The sequence below is a fragment of the Leuresthes tenuis genome, unplaced genomic scaffold, assembly GCF_036924035.1.
Source record: "Leuresthes tenuis unplaced genomic scaffold, fLeuTen1.0.hap1 SCAF_4, whole genome shotgun sequence".
Classification (NCBI taxonomy): Eukaryota; Metazoa; Chordata; class Actinopteri; order Atheriniformes; family Atherinopsidae; genus Leuresthes; species Leuresthes tenuis.
This window is the reverse complement of record NW_027325358.1, coordinates 20,744,802-20,762,239: the sequence shown is the minus strand read 5'-3', so window position 1 is coordinate 20,762,239 and position 17,438 is coordinate 20,744,802. Positions and strand designations below refer to the sequence as shown.

At 39.4% G+C, this 17,438-nt stretch overlaps 1 protein-coding gene across 1 annotated transcript; it reads left to right on the top strand.

Annotated features, from left to right (window-relative positions):
- The first annotated feature begins 1,271 nt into the window (after positions 1 to 1,271).
- mttp (microsomal triglyceride transfer protein) lies at positions 1,272 to 13,529 on the top strand. The gene is made up of 18 exons (XM_072385050.1): positions 1,272 to 1,443; positions 3,447 to 3,634; positions 3,799 to 3,942; positions 5,863 to 5,970; positions 6,056 to 6,172; positions 6,269 to 6,408; positions 6,654 to 6,804; positions 7,370 to 7,527; positions 7,650 to 7,818; positions 8,218 to 8,325; positions 8,504 to 8,716; positions 8,805 to 9,016; positions 9,185 to 9,282; positions 9,569 to 9,690; positions 9,784 to 10,011; positions 10,385 to 10,509; positions 12,318 to 12,488; positions 12,606 to 13,529. Exons 1-18 carry the CDS (start codon positions 1,383 to 1,385, stop codon positions 12,751 to 12,753), a joined length of 2,661 nt encoding a protein of 886 aa, XP_072241151.1. The 5' UTR covers positions 1,272 to 1,382; the 3' UTR covers positions 12,754 to 13,529.
- The last annotated feature ends 3,909 nt before the right edge of the window (positions 13,530 to 17,438 follow it).

The window sequence follows — 17,438 nt, the reverse complement described above, 5'->3', positions numbered from 1 at the left end:
CTCTTCTGTTTTAGTCATTTACTGATTAAACATTATAATCAATGAATCAAAATAGCTTCATGCTATCGGCTTACACGTTGATGCATGACCAATAATTTGAATTATTGAACAATGACAGTGTTTTAGGCCATTGATGATATTTTTTTTCTCTTTGCTATATCACAAGGTTTTCTCTGATGTGGGGAAACTGCTTTTTAATAATGAGCAAATACACACTAAGAAGTTTTGAATAAAATAAATGATGTGTTATGGATCTCAAGATAAAAAGAAAAAGAGGCATCTCGTTCACATCCACCTCACGCACACTTAGATCCAGTAATCAGAACTTGTTGTCTGTCCCACGCATCCGCCTGAAAAGCTGTGGTTACAGTCAGAGCCTTTGCCTCCGACTCTGGAAAGCTCTCCCTTCCAACATTAGATCTGCCGACAGTGTTACTGCTTCAAGTCTCGGCTCAAGACGCATTTGTTTAAAACTGCTTATGGTTAAGCCAGCAAATCTGATGTTATCCTTTTATATATATATATCCTGTGTTTTTATGGGGTTGTTTTATCTGTTATTGTATAGCACTTTGTGATTTTATCTGTGAAAAGTGCTATATTAAATGATTAAATATAAGACAAATAAATAAATAGACTGATGTCTTCCACCTCAGTGTGCAGACTATTCCTGGGGAGCTCGACAACTAATATGTCGTGAAAATATCCCATAGATATTTTTATTTATTAAAAATAAAAATCCCACAGGCTGACCTAGTCAAATGTTTTGGGAGTTGTAATTTGAGCTGTAGGGCTGGTTTTTCTTACAAGACTGCCCATTTCCTCCAACAAGGACACAACTCCAAAGTGCCGACTGTTCATCGGGGGAAGAAATTAGGTGAAAGGTGTCCGTCATGAAGACGTCTCTCTACCAGTTTATGGTAAATCCAACATTTTTACTTTGATTTCTTTGGACTGATTGTTTCATTCTTAAGTGTCCAACTGTCGTTGTTCGCTGAGTTGCATGTCCTGTATTTGAGAGGTGGAAATTCAGACAGCGAGTCTCACTCATTGGGAATTAAATCAATCAGATGTAGTGCCACTGCGTTGATTAATCAATCACACGCCCCGCGTGCCGACTCAAACACCACCCTGCTGCATTAAAAGGAGAAACCTAACCTCATCGATCAATACCTGCAGTTCCTGTCAAATCTGTGCTGCTGAGGTTAATGATTTGCGGGTTATCTCGTACTTAGTACTTGAGCGTGGAGTTTGGAGTCTGCCCTCCCCTCAGATAAAACAGATCAGGAGAAGTTTGGACTTGCTTTGCCTTTCTCTTTGGCCTCGTTGGTGCCACTTCAGCCGCTGACTCTCGTGTGTCGCTTTGAATCATCTGGCTGCACACAATGTTGGCTCTTGTTCTGCTCTTGCTTTGTGCTGCCTCCTCTGTCCCAACATCTGCCAAAGGTGAGTTGATCGCTTGTTGTGATCTCTTTTTTTTGGTGTTGGGGGGGCAAAAGGAGCTTAAAGATGTTTATATGAAAGCTGAGTGAGTTTATTCAGGACGGTAGGACAGCTGCTTCATGCACAATCAGTGTAAGTGAGTCATCAAAAAGTTTTAAGCTCTGCATGTGACTTTTTCACAGAGGAGAAGCAGGATGATTATCGATGGTCTTTCTGAGTGTTTGTTTGTTTGAAAGGTTCCGGCTTAATTTGTGTGGCTTTTTGAGACTTTTAGATCTCTGAATGAATGAATCATGACTGGAAACGACCCCCTCATGGTTAGTGGAGTATCTTCACTGAGTGCAGTTTGATGACATCACTGATTGATAAGGGCTGGAAGAACACAAGCAAGGACACATTTATGATAAAGCAAAAGAAAAATTGTGTATTCCCTCTGTTATTCACTTCTTGTCCCTGAAATGTATCACCAAATGTTGCAACAGACTAACTCGCCCTGTAGTTTCACTTGATGGAATGATGTCCACGCTACACGGGTGACTGATGATGAAATCAAAAACTGACACGTCAGTCTGTCTTCCCTGCTGGCTAAAAGTCACATACCAGCTTGTCATTAGTTGAGCAGTGGAGAGATATTTTTCTTTTATCTCCTCTCAACTGGAACACACCCAGTTCAACAGTAGGCGAATAAATCCCCTCAGCTCCTCGTCAAATGTCCACTTCTGTGATCCAAAAGGAAAGGGACTGTTTGCCCGATTCTTTCATTGGAAGGTCAAGAACAAACTGGAGAGATCTTGAATCAAACAAAGTATTTATTATTTGTCACAGGTAAAGTATGGCAGCGATGGACTCGAGTGACAGAGGTCTCGTAGGAAATCTGTCCGCACGAGCCCCGATATTTGGAAATATTTCATATTTATCATCTTCACATTTATCTCACAGAGGTTGTACTTACACACGACCAATCATAATTGGCCAGTTTTTAGTGACATAAGCAGGCCAGCCACCGTCCACGTCATATTCTTTGGATGTGATAAACAACGTGAGTGTTGTTTCAGACGTGTATCTAATGTAAAAGACCTATCTGACAAGATAAAGAAGCTTCATCTGGCCCAGTTATTTAGTCCAGTTATGCTTAAAGTCTTGGGCCACTCAAGGACATGCATTGTGTAGTATGAGCAGAGTGGACAAGTACAAAACAGGAACATAGATTGTTTAGTTAAATACAGAATAAGAGTACATAATGTGGGGGGGGGGGGGGGGGGGGGGGAACAAAGCCAATAACAGGACACTGGGGAAAAACAAGTGTATTTGGTGGGAAGTCATTTTTAAAAGTCACTCATATCAGTGTGTGAAACTTGTTTAGGAAGCCACAGAAGTGGCAGGGTGCACAGCAAAGGTTGTATCACACTGAGTTGGGTACAGAGAAGGACTTTACACTTGGACTATACCTGTCAACTTATAAGAACACAACTGTTTGGTTTTTATTTTTTTATATCACAAATTTGTGTAACTAATGGCCAACTGTCTTGTCTCATGGGAACTGATTGCAACAGTATATCAAACAGTCACAATTTTAGTCACAATTTCGTGGTAAGAATGATTGGAAATGATAGACTGTAAGATCTGCTGGTTTCAGTTCATCAATCGCAACACTGGGTCATCTTCTAAAAGTTATGACAATCATGAGTCATGCCATGCAGGATTTGCTTTGGAAAGGGTTTCATAGAACAACCAAATATTAGCTCTGACATCTGAGAAGAATCAGGTTGGTGCTTCTGAAACAGCGGAAGCTGCTTTAACCAACAGCTTCTGCCTATCAACAGCAAACTCATAATTTAAGTACTTTAAATACTTAATTTAAGAGACTCCTTCTATTCTTTTGAAGTTAAATTGAAATGTACTGTGATTTTTGACCAATGTGCATTGTCTAAATGCTTCCCCTAAGCTGACAGTTGGATCATAAACTGCATGTTTGTTTACCAGCGGTGTGTTCTGTGTTTCTTCAGGTGTTGCTGCGGGACCCCAGCTGAACAACAACCAGCTGTACAAATTCAGCTACACCACTGAGGTCCTGCTAGACAGAGCCAGAGGGTCAAAAGAGGGCGATGCAGGCTTCAGAATCTCAAGCGACGTGAACGTTAACCTGGTTTGGAGAGATCCGAGCAGCAAGGATGACCAGCTGATTCAACTGGCGGTTCGTGGTTCCAGTTATAGAATAATTTGCATAATATTTCTGACAACAAATACAATTGTGGTAAAATGGGTTACCGAGCCTGCATGCTTCTTTTTTTGTGGTCACTGTGCATACACTGTGGGATTACAGGCTTTTGTTGGAACAACTGATTCCCTCTTCAACAGATCTCAAACGTGAGGGTTGAGCCTGTGTCTCAGAGATCGGAGAAGAAGAACGTCCTCCATGGATCCACAACTGAGAGCGTTTTGGGGAAAATCAACATGGCAGCTCTGACAAAACCTTTCCTGTTGCATCTGAAAAATGGAAAGGTGAGGATATTAACTCTGACACTGCAAAATAAATCTTTTTTTTTTTCCACCGTTACTGCATTAAACCAGACATGGCACACCTTTTACCAAAGCCTGTGAGTAAACATTGGAGTAGTTAGTAGCAATCTACATGCTGGCACAAGTTATGAAATGGTGAAAAGTCAGTGTTGTACTTTCATTTCTCCCAGCAATGTCATTGTCTCCAGAGACTTAATTAGCTTAATTGCACTGTGCTACAGTGGTGATGCTGGAAGGGAAATACCAGAGAGATCTGTGTGAATGTGTGTGCAAAGGTCAGCAGGTGCAGAGGGTCACTGAATGAGCTGGAGTAAAAGAATGATTGGAGGTTGATGGAGGAGGATAACGTTGAGGTAAACTACTAGGATGAGTGTTATCAGAGTTGATGATTACATGTTGAGTCCAAATTCACTCTAAAGATTTTCTCAAAAATGCGCATCTCAGATAGGGTTTATAAGTTGTCAATAATAACTTTATTGATAGCATATTAAATATTTGATAATGTTCTATTTTGCATAGCCATGACTTGAAAAACCTAATGGGTTGCCAGGTTGATTTATTTAATTTTTTTTTTTTCAAATAGATAAAATAAAAAAACAACTCAAATTGGGCTCTGTGACCATTTGGTCTATTGATTAATGACTGCCATCTATTAACAATAATTTATATAATTAATGAACTGCAACATTTCTAATCATATTTATTACATGTTGAAATCCAAACAGATTTAATGTTCATCAGTTGACTTGGCAACTGAAAACATGTTCTTTTTAATCTTTTTAATAGCTTCGTAGCAGATCTTTAAAGCATTTATGAATATTCTGTTAACACTGAACAAGCATGATTTCCACGACACCACTGTTATACACAAGCAAAAAAGAAAATCTAAAAGCCATTCGGTAAAGCTTCAGACTTTTTATCTAAAATTGCAACTTGTGTAAGTTCAGTGTGGACTGACATGTTGAGTCCTGTGTGTCTGTGAAACAAGATCGAAGAGGTGTTGTAGGATTATTTATACCAGTGGAAGAAAAAACACACAGTAGCTGTGGACAGTCTATTTATGGTGGTCCTATTTGATATTGTAGTTGGCGCCGCAAATAAATTTCATACTGTAGAGGAGACACTGTAAGATGAAGTAATGTGTGGCTGACATTCATGACAGTCCATCACTGAGCCAAAATGAAACTTCACTACCGACGTTTGCGTTGCAACACCATCTTTTTGGAGTTTGCATTTGAACTATTTGATATGACATTTAAGCAAACATAAGTATCAGTCAGTGATACTTTCTGTAAGTCATTCTTCGTACATTGATGCATCCATGAAGTCACAAGATGTAGAAAAGAGCCTAAACAACAGTCCTAATGTTCCGAAAGGGGTTCCTTGTGTACTTAACATGTTACATGTCACAATGTGCAACAACTTGTTAATGCTAGCCACCAAGCTAATGTGTGCTGTAACCTTACAATAATGTCCAATGTGTGCACAAACCACAATTCAGTTATTGTTTACCGAATTAGTTGTATTTGTGTGCGTGTAGTCTGCTCAGCTAATGGTAAGTTAGCATTTAGGTTATGTAAGCTAAAGTGACTTACAGAAATGACCTCATAACACAAAAGAACAGGCTCTTTTAATATCATGTGAGTGCTAATACCACAGTAGTCTGGGCTCGTTTTTGATCTGCTCTTCAAAGAATAACGTACAATTCCTCATTGAATAGATTCTGATGTCATAACTACGCACACATATTTCTGTACACAAGTGTAAAGGAAAACTGACACCTTGAAGGCTTTTGTGAGCTGCAGAACTGAAGGCTGTTTCGTCAAAGCAAATTACTATACTTTGTGAAAAGCAGGATTTTCTGTCATAACATGTTGCTTTCTTTTTGCCCATCTGCTGTAGACAAAAGCATTTTATTCCTACCGGGCAGAACCTGTGACCATCAAGAATCTGAAAAGAGGTGTGGCCAGTTTATTGCAATGTCAGCTCCATGGTGGGAAGGTTGTTGAGGTAAATAGCACGACAATTCCCCTTTTGCACTGAATAACATGAAATCTCATTGCATCAGACTCATGTAACCCGTATTTTTAAACAGAATGACGTGTCCGGGAGATGCACAGTTCAGTATCAGGCAGCAAAAGGTCAAGTAACAAGAACCAAACTCCTGGACACGTGTAAAACCTCAGAGACCGGATTTACCACACATAGTAAGGTTAGTCCGCTTCAGGAACAACTCGTCATGCGAACAGAAGAACCCTTGTGTTTATGATTGCTCATTTAATGGGAATTCTCCTTCACCCTCATTCAGGTCTTGGGTGTGAGCAGGAAGTCCAGCTCTGTTACAGTGTTCACACTCGAAGACGGTTTCATCCGCTCAGCCGTGGCTGAAGAAATGCACTCGCTGGCCGTTAATGCACAGAGATCTGTGGCAGCTAAAGTTTTGTCCAGGTAAAGCTTTAAAAATCCACGGTGTAATATTTCAGGTGACGTGTTGGCAGAAATGCAATATGATATCATAACTATGTTTTAATGACTTTATAGTTGTCACTTTGGGGGAGGTTGGGGTGTACAGTTGTTTCAGTTTGCAGTCTCTACTTCTTGACATCAATACATCCTGCACACTGTTCGACATAAATCAGTGGTGCTCTCTCTCATGGCTGCACATTTTAAATGTGTGTTTTCCTCTTTAATAGGCAAACCCTCATGTTGGTAGGTACGGAGGCTGGACCGCTGGAGGCTGCTGGGAAAGATGTTGCTGGGGTTGTCAAGTCAATTGATGGCAAACTGGCAGCTGTTGGCATTGTGGCAGAGAGGGTCAAATCTAAGTGCAAAGGCTGTCCATCAGTGAGTTCCTCTTCATTTTCGCACAATAAATCTTCACATTTGTGCTCATACGCAAACACGGTTTTGAGTTTATTGCATTGGGGCAGTTTGCACAAGTAGCTGTGCATAACAAGCAGACCCCAAAAGGGGCTACAAATAGAAGCCAGAGCAGGAGTGCCTCAAGCAGTCCCTCGAATCACAATTTGAGGCTTAATCCAAAAGCAAGTCAGTCTTAATAGAACCACATATTAAAATGACCTCCTCTACAGCAGATATAAACATGTTTACAGCAGGTTTCATGTGATGAAGTTTAATTGTTTAAACTGTGTCATCCTTGAAGTTGTGGAGTTTCAACACTGGATGCCTTGTGTGACAAGTGAGTGCTGTGGCCTCTACCAGTGGACAAACATCAGTTATCCATCCTTTGGATGTCACTTCCAGCTCCAAAAACGCTACAAGTCATTATTTCAAATGACTCTTAATAGCAATGTATCAGTAACCAGATAGTATGTATTTTTGTACTTTAATTACTGACTGAAGACGATCTGTCTACCAATCCCCTTCTCCCTTGTGCTTTCCCTCTTAGCTTTTTGAACATTGGCAGGCTGAACAGACGCAGCTGGAGCCAGGAAGCCTGTCCAAATCCACGGCTCCTCGCAGCTTCCTGGCCCTCATCCAGAGCATTAGGAAGGCATCCAAGGGCGAGATCCTCAAAGTGCTGAAGAGTGCCAGCAAGACCTCTCTGTAAACCAGCTCCTTCTACCTTTCTATATCATGCTTATAAGCTACTGACACCCTGCTGTCTTACTGAAGTTATTTAGGGATGTAGGTGTGTGAATGCAATTATCTTTACCAAATGCTTGCAGACCTCAGGTGGTGGACGCTGTGACTTCTTCCCAAACCTCTGCATCTCTGGATGCCATGCTTGAGTTTCTTAACTTCACCGACGCCAAGGGTTTGGTTCTGCAGGAGCGCTTCCTCTACGCCTGTGGCTTTGCCTCTCATCCTGACGAGAGAATGCTCAAGGCTCTGTTGGTAAGTGCCTTGTTCAAGCAAAGTGTCAAAGCTTTTCGTCACAAAAGGGCAGAGTCTACCTGCAGGGGATTTAAGATGGTGTTAAAGGTGTTTTTTTTATTTCCCCAGAATTAAGGTAAGGGCAGCTCTCTTGAGATTAAAAGAAGTTTTCACCATATTGTTGAATTTTATTTTCAAATAATGGATTATTCAATCACAGAAACTTACCAAAAAAGTTTTTTTATTTCTTTTATTTTTTATTGCTGGAACGCCCCTTATTTCTGAATTTATTTACGGGAAACGACAAACCAAATATATGTACTAAAAATTCAGGTGTGTGCAAAATGAATGGGCTTGAATAATGTGCAAGCAGTCAGTGTTTGCATTAAACTATAATAAAAAAAAAAAACCCTTTTTCAGGACATTTCTAAAGGAAAGATTGGCAGCACAGACATCAAAGAGTCTGTGGTGATCATTATGGGGGCCCTGGTCCACAAGCTTTGTCTGAAAGGAAACTGCAATTTACCGGTAAGCTTTCAAGAAGATGCCATGAATACCCAATTTACAGCTAACGGATATTCATGTGTTATTATAAAACTCTTGTAAAGAAAGTCTACATTTCCTCTGACAAATACTAGGGAAAAGCAACCAAACTTAAATGAATAACAGGAGGCAAATGATCTGCTTTTGTATGTTTACATCATAGACAGTGGTGCAGGTGAAGAAGATGATTCTAGAAGGTCCTGAGAGTACACAGGCTGAGAATGAGGTCCAGATGTACCTTCTGGCCCTGAAGAACTCTCTGCTACCTGAGGCCATTCCCATCCTTACCAAATATGCAGAGTCGGAGGTGGGATCCTACAGCACCATTGCTCTTACTGCCCTGCAGAGATACAATGTCGATCTCATAACCAGCGAGGTAAGCCAAGGCGCATGTCACAGTTTATTTGATTGATTTTAAATCCTCTTTGGAAGTGGTCAGATGGATGTCGAACTCTTTTTTTCAGGTTAAAAAGACAGTGAACAGGGTTTACCACCAGAATCGACGAATCTATGAGAAAAATGTGAGGGCGGCAGCTGCCGACGTCATCCTCAGCAGCAACCCCTCATACATGGAGGTCAAAAACATGCTTCTGTCAATTGGAAACCTGCCCCATGAAATGAACAAGTACATGCTGTCAAAGATCCGGGACATTGTTCGCTTTCAGCTGCCTGCCAGGTGGGTCATAAAGTAAAAGATCAGAGTGACAAAAGTGACAAATTGCTGTTTGTTTAATTTTAATTTTTTTTTCTGGCAACAGAGCATTAAAAAAAAAAAAGATGCATGGTTATGCAGATGGTGTGATCACATTTTGTAATGTGACATGATTTTCTGCTTTTCTTTCAGTAAGGTTATAGGGCAGGCTATGAAGGACATGATTTCCCATAACTACGACCGCTTTGCTAAGGTTGGGTCGTCATCTGCATACTCAGGATTCATGGCACGTAAGTGAAATGAAAATTGACCGCAACACTATTTTTGTGTCAAGGGTTTTTCTTTCTTTGCCTGCATGTTATTTCCCAGGGCCAACTGAGTCATAGCAGCCGGGGGGGCTACTGCAAGATAGCCTTCTGGAGGAAAAAATGTTGTCTTTATCATTAAATCATTGAGTACTATGTAAAGACATAAACAAATGAATCAACTGAATAATTTTCTTAAAAGCATTATATGGCTTTTAGTGTTTTGTGAGCACAGCTGGATTGATAACAAAAAAATGCACGCTCCCTACAGAATCTGCTGATGTGACCTCCACATACAGTTTGGACATCCTGTATTCAGGCTCTGGGATCCTGAGAAGGAGCAACATGAATATTTATGGTGCGAGTAAAGGAGCAATGCTACATGGACTGCAGGTACCACACAAATCAGGAACGCCTTTTCATGTTGATACATTGAACAGCAGATGTGTATTACATATCTGTACTGACATTCTTTTTGTCTTCTAGGTGGCGATCGAAGCCCAGGGTCTTGAGTCTCTAATTGCTGCAACACCTGACGAGGGGGAGGAAAACCTGGAGTCATTCTCTGGGATGTCAGCTCTGCTGTTTGATGTCCAGCTGCGACCAGTCACGTTCTTTAAGGGCTACAGTGACCTCATGTCCAAAATATTCTCCATGACCGGAGAACCCATGAATGTAGTGAAGGGACTCATCCTGCTGAGTGATCACTCTGAGGTAAGTAGCCATACTGAGATCTTATTCACACTAAAACCTGAAGTAGCAGCTACTTCAGTTTTTAGCTGAGCAGTGCTCCTGAAATTGTTTTCTAGATATATTCATTTCCCCTTTAGAAGAGCGTTCACATGTGCACGTTGTGTTTTAGTATTCTTTGTGATTGTCATATTGCCATTAGGCTGATCGGGTGTAAAATATGTAGACTCCAACACATGTCAGCTGTTTTTGTCTCTGGGATTAAAACTGTTCTGATCCAGCATGTTTTGATGTGTATTTGCGGTTTATTCAAAATGAATATTGACTCTTGATTTTTGAGTGTCAAAATGTCTCTTTTTTTTTTTTTTATTCTATCTTGTCATCTGTGGTCCTTCAGGTCATCCAACTGCAGTCTGGTCTGAAGGCGGGTGCAGAGTTTCAAGGAGGGTTAGCCATCGACATTTCTGGAGGGATGGAGATAAGTCTCTGGTACAGAGAGTCCAAGACCAGTGTCAACAACAGGTACGGTTCAGAGACAATGGCGCTAACATTTTGTATTGCGTTACCAGGGCAAAAGCAAAACTTTTACATATTTATACACTATATATTTAAGTCCCATCCTAGAGAGCAGTCATGAAATGCGATGGATTACCTCTCTGAGTTTGTCAAGTACTTTAAGTACAGTATGATGCAACACACTTGCAGGTCAAAGGCACTTGTAGTCGGTACAAAAGTCTGTCTGTCTGGTGACTGAAATTGAAATCATCTTAGAGGTTTCAGTCACGACACTTGGCTGCAAATAGATTTCTATTGATGCTGGATTTTATTTGAACTTCAGAGGGTCTATAAGTGCCATCTGATTAATTTGTTCCACCAGCATTGCACTTCACGCCTGTCTCATTTGTCTTGTGTGACAGTCACGTCAGTTCTGTCTGGTTCTCTATTTTAAAACATTACAGTCAATGCGCAACAGTATCTGCTGAGAATGGAGCGCATCATCACTCTGGAATCGGTTAGCTCACAGCATCTGATGATGAAACAATGTCTAGGAATAATGCAGCAGATTATTTTTAATGTTTTTTTATTTTTTAATGTAGGTTATCATTTCTTGGTGACAAATGGTGGGTTATGTATGTGGTTAAAGGTTCATGTACACAATGCACAGTGCTGGGGTATTAACACTTTCTTATATGGGAGTGAAATTTAAACAAACTCTTGTTTCTTGACCACTATTAAAGGTCCCATCTTGGAATTGAACTTTAAAATGATGTGTATGCAGACAAATGGCAGAGGCAGGTGAATGGATCAGCATAGTTGTTCCTCTTCCACTCTGATAATAGACTGGCAGGCTATCTATAGAGGCAGAACAAGCCAGACCCCGGCATCTTTGCCACGACATGTCTCTGGTCTTTCTCATGCACAAGGTGGATTAACTACGCTTTGACATTAAAAATAAAGGAAATGTATTAGAAGGTTGTTGGGTTGTGGCCCCTATTGTTTCAGAAACAAATCCATACGAATCTATCTATACTAACCGTGCCATCTATGCTTCCTCCACTAAACACACAACTTCACTCGGTACAGCTGCAGACAGGCACACAGCTCCTCGCCTCACTAGCAGGTGACCAAGTGGTACTGGATATATGTTATTTTTGACTATGACACCATATATTTGTTTTCTTAGATTAATAACAAAGTTTTATGAGCGTCTGGACAGTTTCAGAGTTATTTAAAGTTTAAATTGGCAGAAACTAGACTTTAAAGATTCAATATTCCGTTATGTCATTGTACAAAAAAACAACAGAATGTATTCACCAGAGATAACATTTGAGACCTATCCCAGCAGTCATTGGGCTACAGGCAGGGTACCTTGCACAGGTTGCTAGTCCATCCCAGGTCACAAATTATGTTATGTGAAATATTTAATTTGCATCCTAAGTAGTTTTTGCTGTGATGACCGCTTTTTTTTTAATTTATTTTTTTAAAGCCAATACAAAATGACTTGTATCTAGGTCTTTATAGATAAATTACCCTACAGTGGTTGAGTTTGCTCTTCTCTCATCAGGCAGCGGCTCACATTAGGTAGTGACGGGGATAAATCACTTGGGCCTAAATGGACACAATTGTTTTGATGGAGGCTGCGGATCTGAGCAGTTTGGGTTGATTACCTGGATTTGAAAATCGAGTCCTTTTTGTGACTGTGTTTTTACAAAGAATTCCGTGGAAAATAATCAGCCACTCCTACACATCCCAGGGCAGCAGAATGAATACAAAAGCGTCAGCCTTGTTAAACACATTTTAATATGGATGTCATTTGGCTGTCTTTCCAGGGGAGCATTAGTCGTCGCCGGCAACATCACCGTGGACATGGACTTTTTAAGGACCGGCATGGAGGTCAGCTTTGAAACAGAGGTGTCGCTAGATTTCATCACCACTGTTCAGTTCTCTGAATACCCCTTCCTGGTGTGCATGCAGATGGACAAGGCTACCTTCCCAATCAGGTATCGTTCAACCCACTAAGTGATATAAATAATATTTAAAAAAAAGAAATGGATTGCTCTTATTATTAGATTAACTCATTAAGGACTTACCTTTTCTTTGTTATTTTCCTCTTGCAGCGAGTATCTTTCCAAGTACGAGAGCTTGTCATCAGGGAAGAGCGTAATGTCACGTAAGAGCAAAAAGAAGGTCGTCCCTGGCTCGGAGTTCCCTCTTCATCAGGAGAATTCAGACATGTGCAAGAAGGTTTTCGACTCCAGCTGGTAGAAAGGATGCCATGAATTATGACGACTAAAGAGTTCATTACATTCAGGGACCACCACCATACCTCTACAGTGAAATTAGAGATCTTTATTACTCGTGCAGTGAACGCCAATGAAGAAGAAACCTGGTGAATGTTTGTTTTAAATGTTGTTTTGTTTCGCAACACATTCAATGTTTACATTCCCGTGAGTATTTAAGTCATTTTAATTCAACATTTTCATTTCAAATTAGAAATTCTTCGCATCATTGTTATGTATTTCTTTGAAAAGAAAAAAAAAATATTTATGAGAGGCATGAACAATACCACAGTAAACCAACCCCCCCCCCCCCAAAAAAGGCGGTTACAGTAAAGAGGAACATGTACATATCTCACTGGAAACCGAGAAATAAAATTTATGCTACTTTCTGGCAACATTCTTGTGTTTTTAAATGAAATGTTTATAAGAAGGAGCAGTTTACTGTTGTATGTCACTGTATCACTGTTCACACTTTTAAAATAACTTATGCATTAGGTAATGTTCTCAATTAATTCAGTTTTTTTTTAAATCATAATTTTAGTGTAATCCTGTGAATTTTATTTATATATATATACATATTTTTTTTTATTGCTCCTGCAAAGATGGGAAATATGTTTGTTTGAATCCTAAATCTCAAATTTGAAAACTTGAATCTTAAAGGTGAACCCATCAATACTTGAATTTATCATATTTTTCAAATGGCTGTGATTCCTGTATATTTTGAAATGTTTAAAATTGTGAATAAATCTGACCTTTTGTTTCCACATTTGAGATTTTAAGACTTACTATGAAATGACAATAAATGTGCCCTTGAAACATCTTGTTTCTTGGCTTTTTGTTGCCCTGGTTTAGTGACAAATTCATTTGGAAATCGTGTAGAAAATGTTTGACAGGACGGGATAAACCCTCTGGGAACTGCCTAATATGTCATCAAAACGGTCAAATAAATTGCCAGAGTCAGTTTATTTGTCATAACGAGCTCTACTTTCCCTGTGAAAACAGCTGAAAGTATGCACATATGATGCTGTGCCCACATTTTAGGCCCAACATTTAATTAAAGAAGCTTCTCCAAAAAAAACAAACAAACTATGCCATGTCTTTCTTGATCAGTGAACTAACCGATCAACATTTGCTGAGGGTAACCTTTACCTATGAAATGGTAAAGCTTAAGACCTCATCACAGCAAGCCTGGATTTGAGTCACAACTTGTGGCTCTCTGCTATATCTCTGTCCACTCTCCTATTCCCTCCCTCCTGTTAAATAGGGGCAACAAGAGCCATAAAATCTTTAGAAGGAAAGAAATTCTTGTTTATTGCATATTGTTTGTTAGCGTACTTTCTCTTCATTTGTTCCCAGTCTGACTTGAGATCAGGACTCTTTGGAAGCCATGCTGTCTGCTGCAGGATTTCCTGTTATTGTCACTGACAATGGTTGTTTCTATAACTTTATATTAGCTTTATGTTATGAAACCTTACTGAATGTACTGGATAAGATGGATAAGTACATTTAAACATTTAAAGTGACTTGTCATGTCTGTATTGAACAGCAGACTTGCTAGCATGGCTGTTGAGTCTCACAGGAGTGTTTCAGGGGTATTTGTCCAAGCACATGTGGAAGAGTACATGTAATGTGAATGTTATCATTGACTGTGTTCCCAATTTTTGTGAATGTGCAGATTGAGTGATTCACTATGTGCATACATGGCATACCTCCTTCTGTAAATGCCAATCTGCTGGAATGCATCCTCTATGTGGACATTAAATACGCTTTCAGGTCAAGCTGTTCTAGGGAGATGCTGATGGAAATGGAGACTGGGGAGCTTTCTGAAGGACAACATACCTTTGAGAGCTTAACCTTTCTCTGTGGTTACATTCACACCGCAGATAGGAATGCTGAAGTTAAATAACAGCCAGCTAGTAGCTGGTTTACAAGTCAAATTCACACTTTAATATCTTTGGATGCAGCCTCAGTAAGCTATGGGCTTTACCCCATCATAGTTATAGCGAAAAGAGCATGTACATATCCCGCTGGAGGAAGAGGATTTTTTTTTCTTTCTTTAATTCAATCGTGAACAGAACTGCAACTTTATCTAAACATTCCTGTTGATCCATTCCTCTTTTTTGGTTTTCAAACCCTGCTTTGATACACTGCTAACTGTTTTTATGTGTGATATTTTACTGACTGTGTTCAACCAATCACTGTAACTGCTAATGTTCTCTGGACCAATCATAGTACACTCACGGCACAGTGAGTTGCCTTTCTCAAATCAAAGGTCGGAGCTAAAACGACTCAACAAAAAGAGTTAGAATATCCAAGAATAATTATTTAAACTCTTGTTTGAATATATGGTTTACACATTTTTCATACTGCTTGGTCTAGCTAAAGCATGTCATGCACTGTTATGGATTTGCATTCACAATTTGTGGTAGTCTACAAAGACAAAATGTACGTTATTGGCTCAAACTCGACGCTGATGTGCTGATCCAGGTGAGGCAATAAATCTTGACTCTTCCCTTGTCATAGCTGTGACATCAGAGCCCCTGCTGGCATCCAAACGCAACAACTGGGCCTAATGTAGATTCTTTAGAAAGCACTGAGAGCAGCTGGGGGCAAACCAGTGTCTGCCAGTCTCGCTGCATCCACGGCAACCAAGTAAACACTGCAGCAAACTGTCAGGTTAAACTTAAGCCTCTCCGGGTGATGTTTCAGTGTCACCCGAAAGCGAACCTTACACGCAGGCACATGCCAAATGTGTACTTCTGTCGGCATAAATCTGCTTGATTCCATCTCACCTATGTTTTTTTTGTGTGTAATTTCTTATCTATAAAAGTAAAACCAGAAGAAAAAGATACAGAAGGTAAAAAAAAAAACATCCAAATACCGTAAACAACATCACAGACTAGAATGATAAACTCATCTTATACCCAAATACTCAAAGTCAAGTTCACAAGCATGTCAGAGGAAGGAAATTAAATGTTTGATTGATGCTCATAACCAGAATTTTAGCTTTATCGAGAAACACAGTTGTTTTTTTTCTGCTGTTCTTCTTGTTTATGTATTAATTTTTTTTTTAGGTAAAATCTTCTATGTCATGAATCACCATTTAATATTGTGGCCTATTCTATTAAATATTCTTTCATAACAGATTTTAAGTGGAAACATTCTTTCCCCAAGGCGAAAGCAGATTTGCTTCTTTTGGTTTGTCTTTCTGTGTGTACGAAGATTCATCAAACTTGTGAAGAGTGGGTGAAGGAGGTATTCATTCAATTTTGATATGGATAGTGCACTGGACTTGGAAGAGGATGCTGCTCTCCAAGTGCCCTCTTAGTTATTAATACAGTTCGGATCAGTTTCAAACCTTATTAGGTCGCCAGGTTGTGAAAAAACCCTTTTACTCTTCAGTTCAGCAGGTATAGACAGTTTTACCTTTAGGCATCTTCAAAGTGTTTAAATGAAATGAAGCATTTTTAAAACTTGACTGTGAACAAAGCTGATAATTGATACACAGGAAAACCTCATTAACGCTGCCACATTAGAAAGTTTACTTTATTGCTACCCTTAACGACAAGATGGCTGAAGACACACAATTTAAAACGAATACTTTCAGGATTTGCTTCTCGATAATTTCTCTAAAGGGGAAAATTATGGTTTGATTTCCATTTTTTTTTATGTCAGGCACTCCTGTTTTGAAGATAACAACATCCAGTTTAAATACAAGTAAGCCTGAGATTAATTCACATGAACAGAAACATGTTCAGTGGCTTGAATTTTGAATTTATTGCAAACACATGTAGGCTTGTCAGTCTACTTTACACTCATTCATCAAATACCTTACATTCAATTGTGTAAGTGCACCCACGGCACTCACTTCTCTTTTCAGGTTTGTCCCTCCACTTTCATCCCGACATCCGCCTTTTTCTGAGGCAGCCACACAGCACAGTGGACAGCATCATTGAAACAGACTGTACCACCAAATGACTCTATAGCCATTAAGACATTTCATTCAAATGTGTGCCCCATTTCTTAAAACATTCACACACTATATGCACTTATCTCAGACCGTCTAATCTTCACCTCTACTTAGCCCTCTCATAACTTAAAAAAAAAAAGCACTGATACCGTTATACTCTCAGATTTGGTTTTGAGTGTAATTTTTCTTTCGCAGTGACCCCCTACCTTAGTTTCCTCCCAACCCTAACCATTTTAGATGCCATTTTAACATTAAAATAACATATGAAATATGCCTAATGCATAATATCAGGTTCTTTAAGGGCATCTTAAAGAATATTTCATGACATACAATATTTGTTACAGTGCAACTTTGGGGCAAAATTCTCCATTAGAAAGGATTAGAATTCAGTCCACATTGTGCTTCTCTCATCCGAATTGCTGCCATTGTTGGTGACAAATTAGTAGCAATCTAAGTGCAATAAGTAGGCTATATTATTATTCACAGATAAATGTACACAAGTTTTTCTCTTTTTTTTGCTCATACTAAACTGGAATAGATGGTGTATTGGATTCTAAAAAATAGATTGTTTTTCTTTATCAAAACTTAATTTAGTTTTGGTATATAATGAAAATGAGCTAAAATCAAGACTCTAAAATCTTTGATTTTTGGACATGTTTTTTTTTTTAAAAACCTGGCAATGCATACCATGGCTCTCAGTT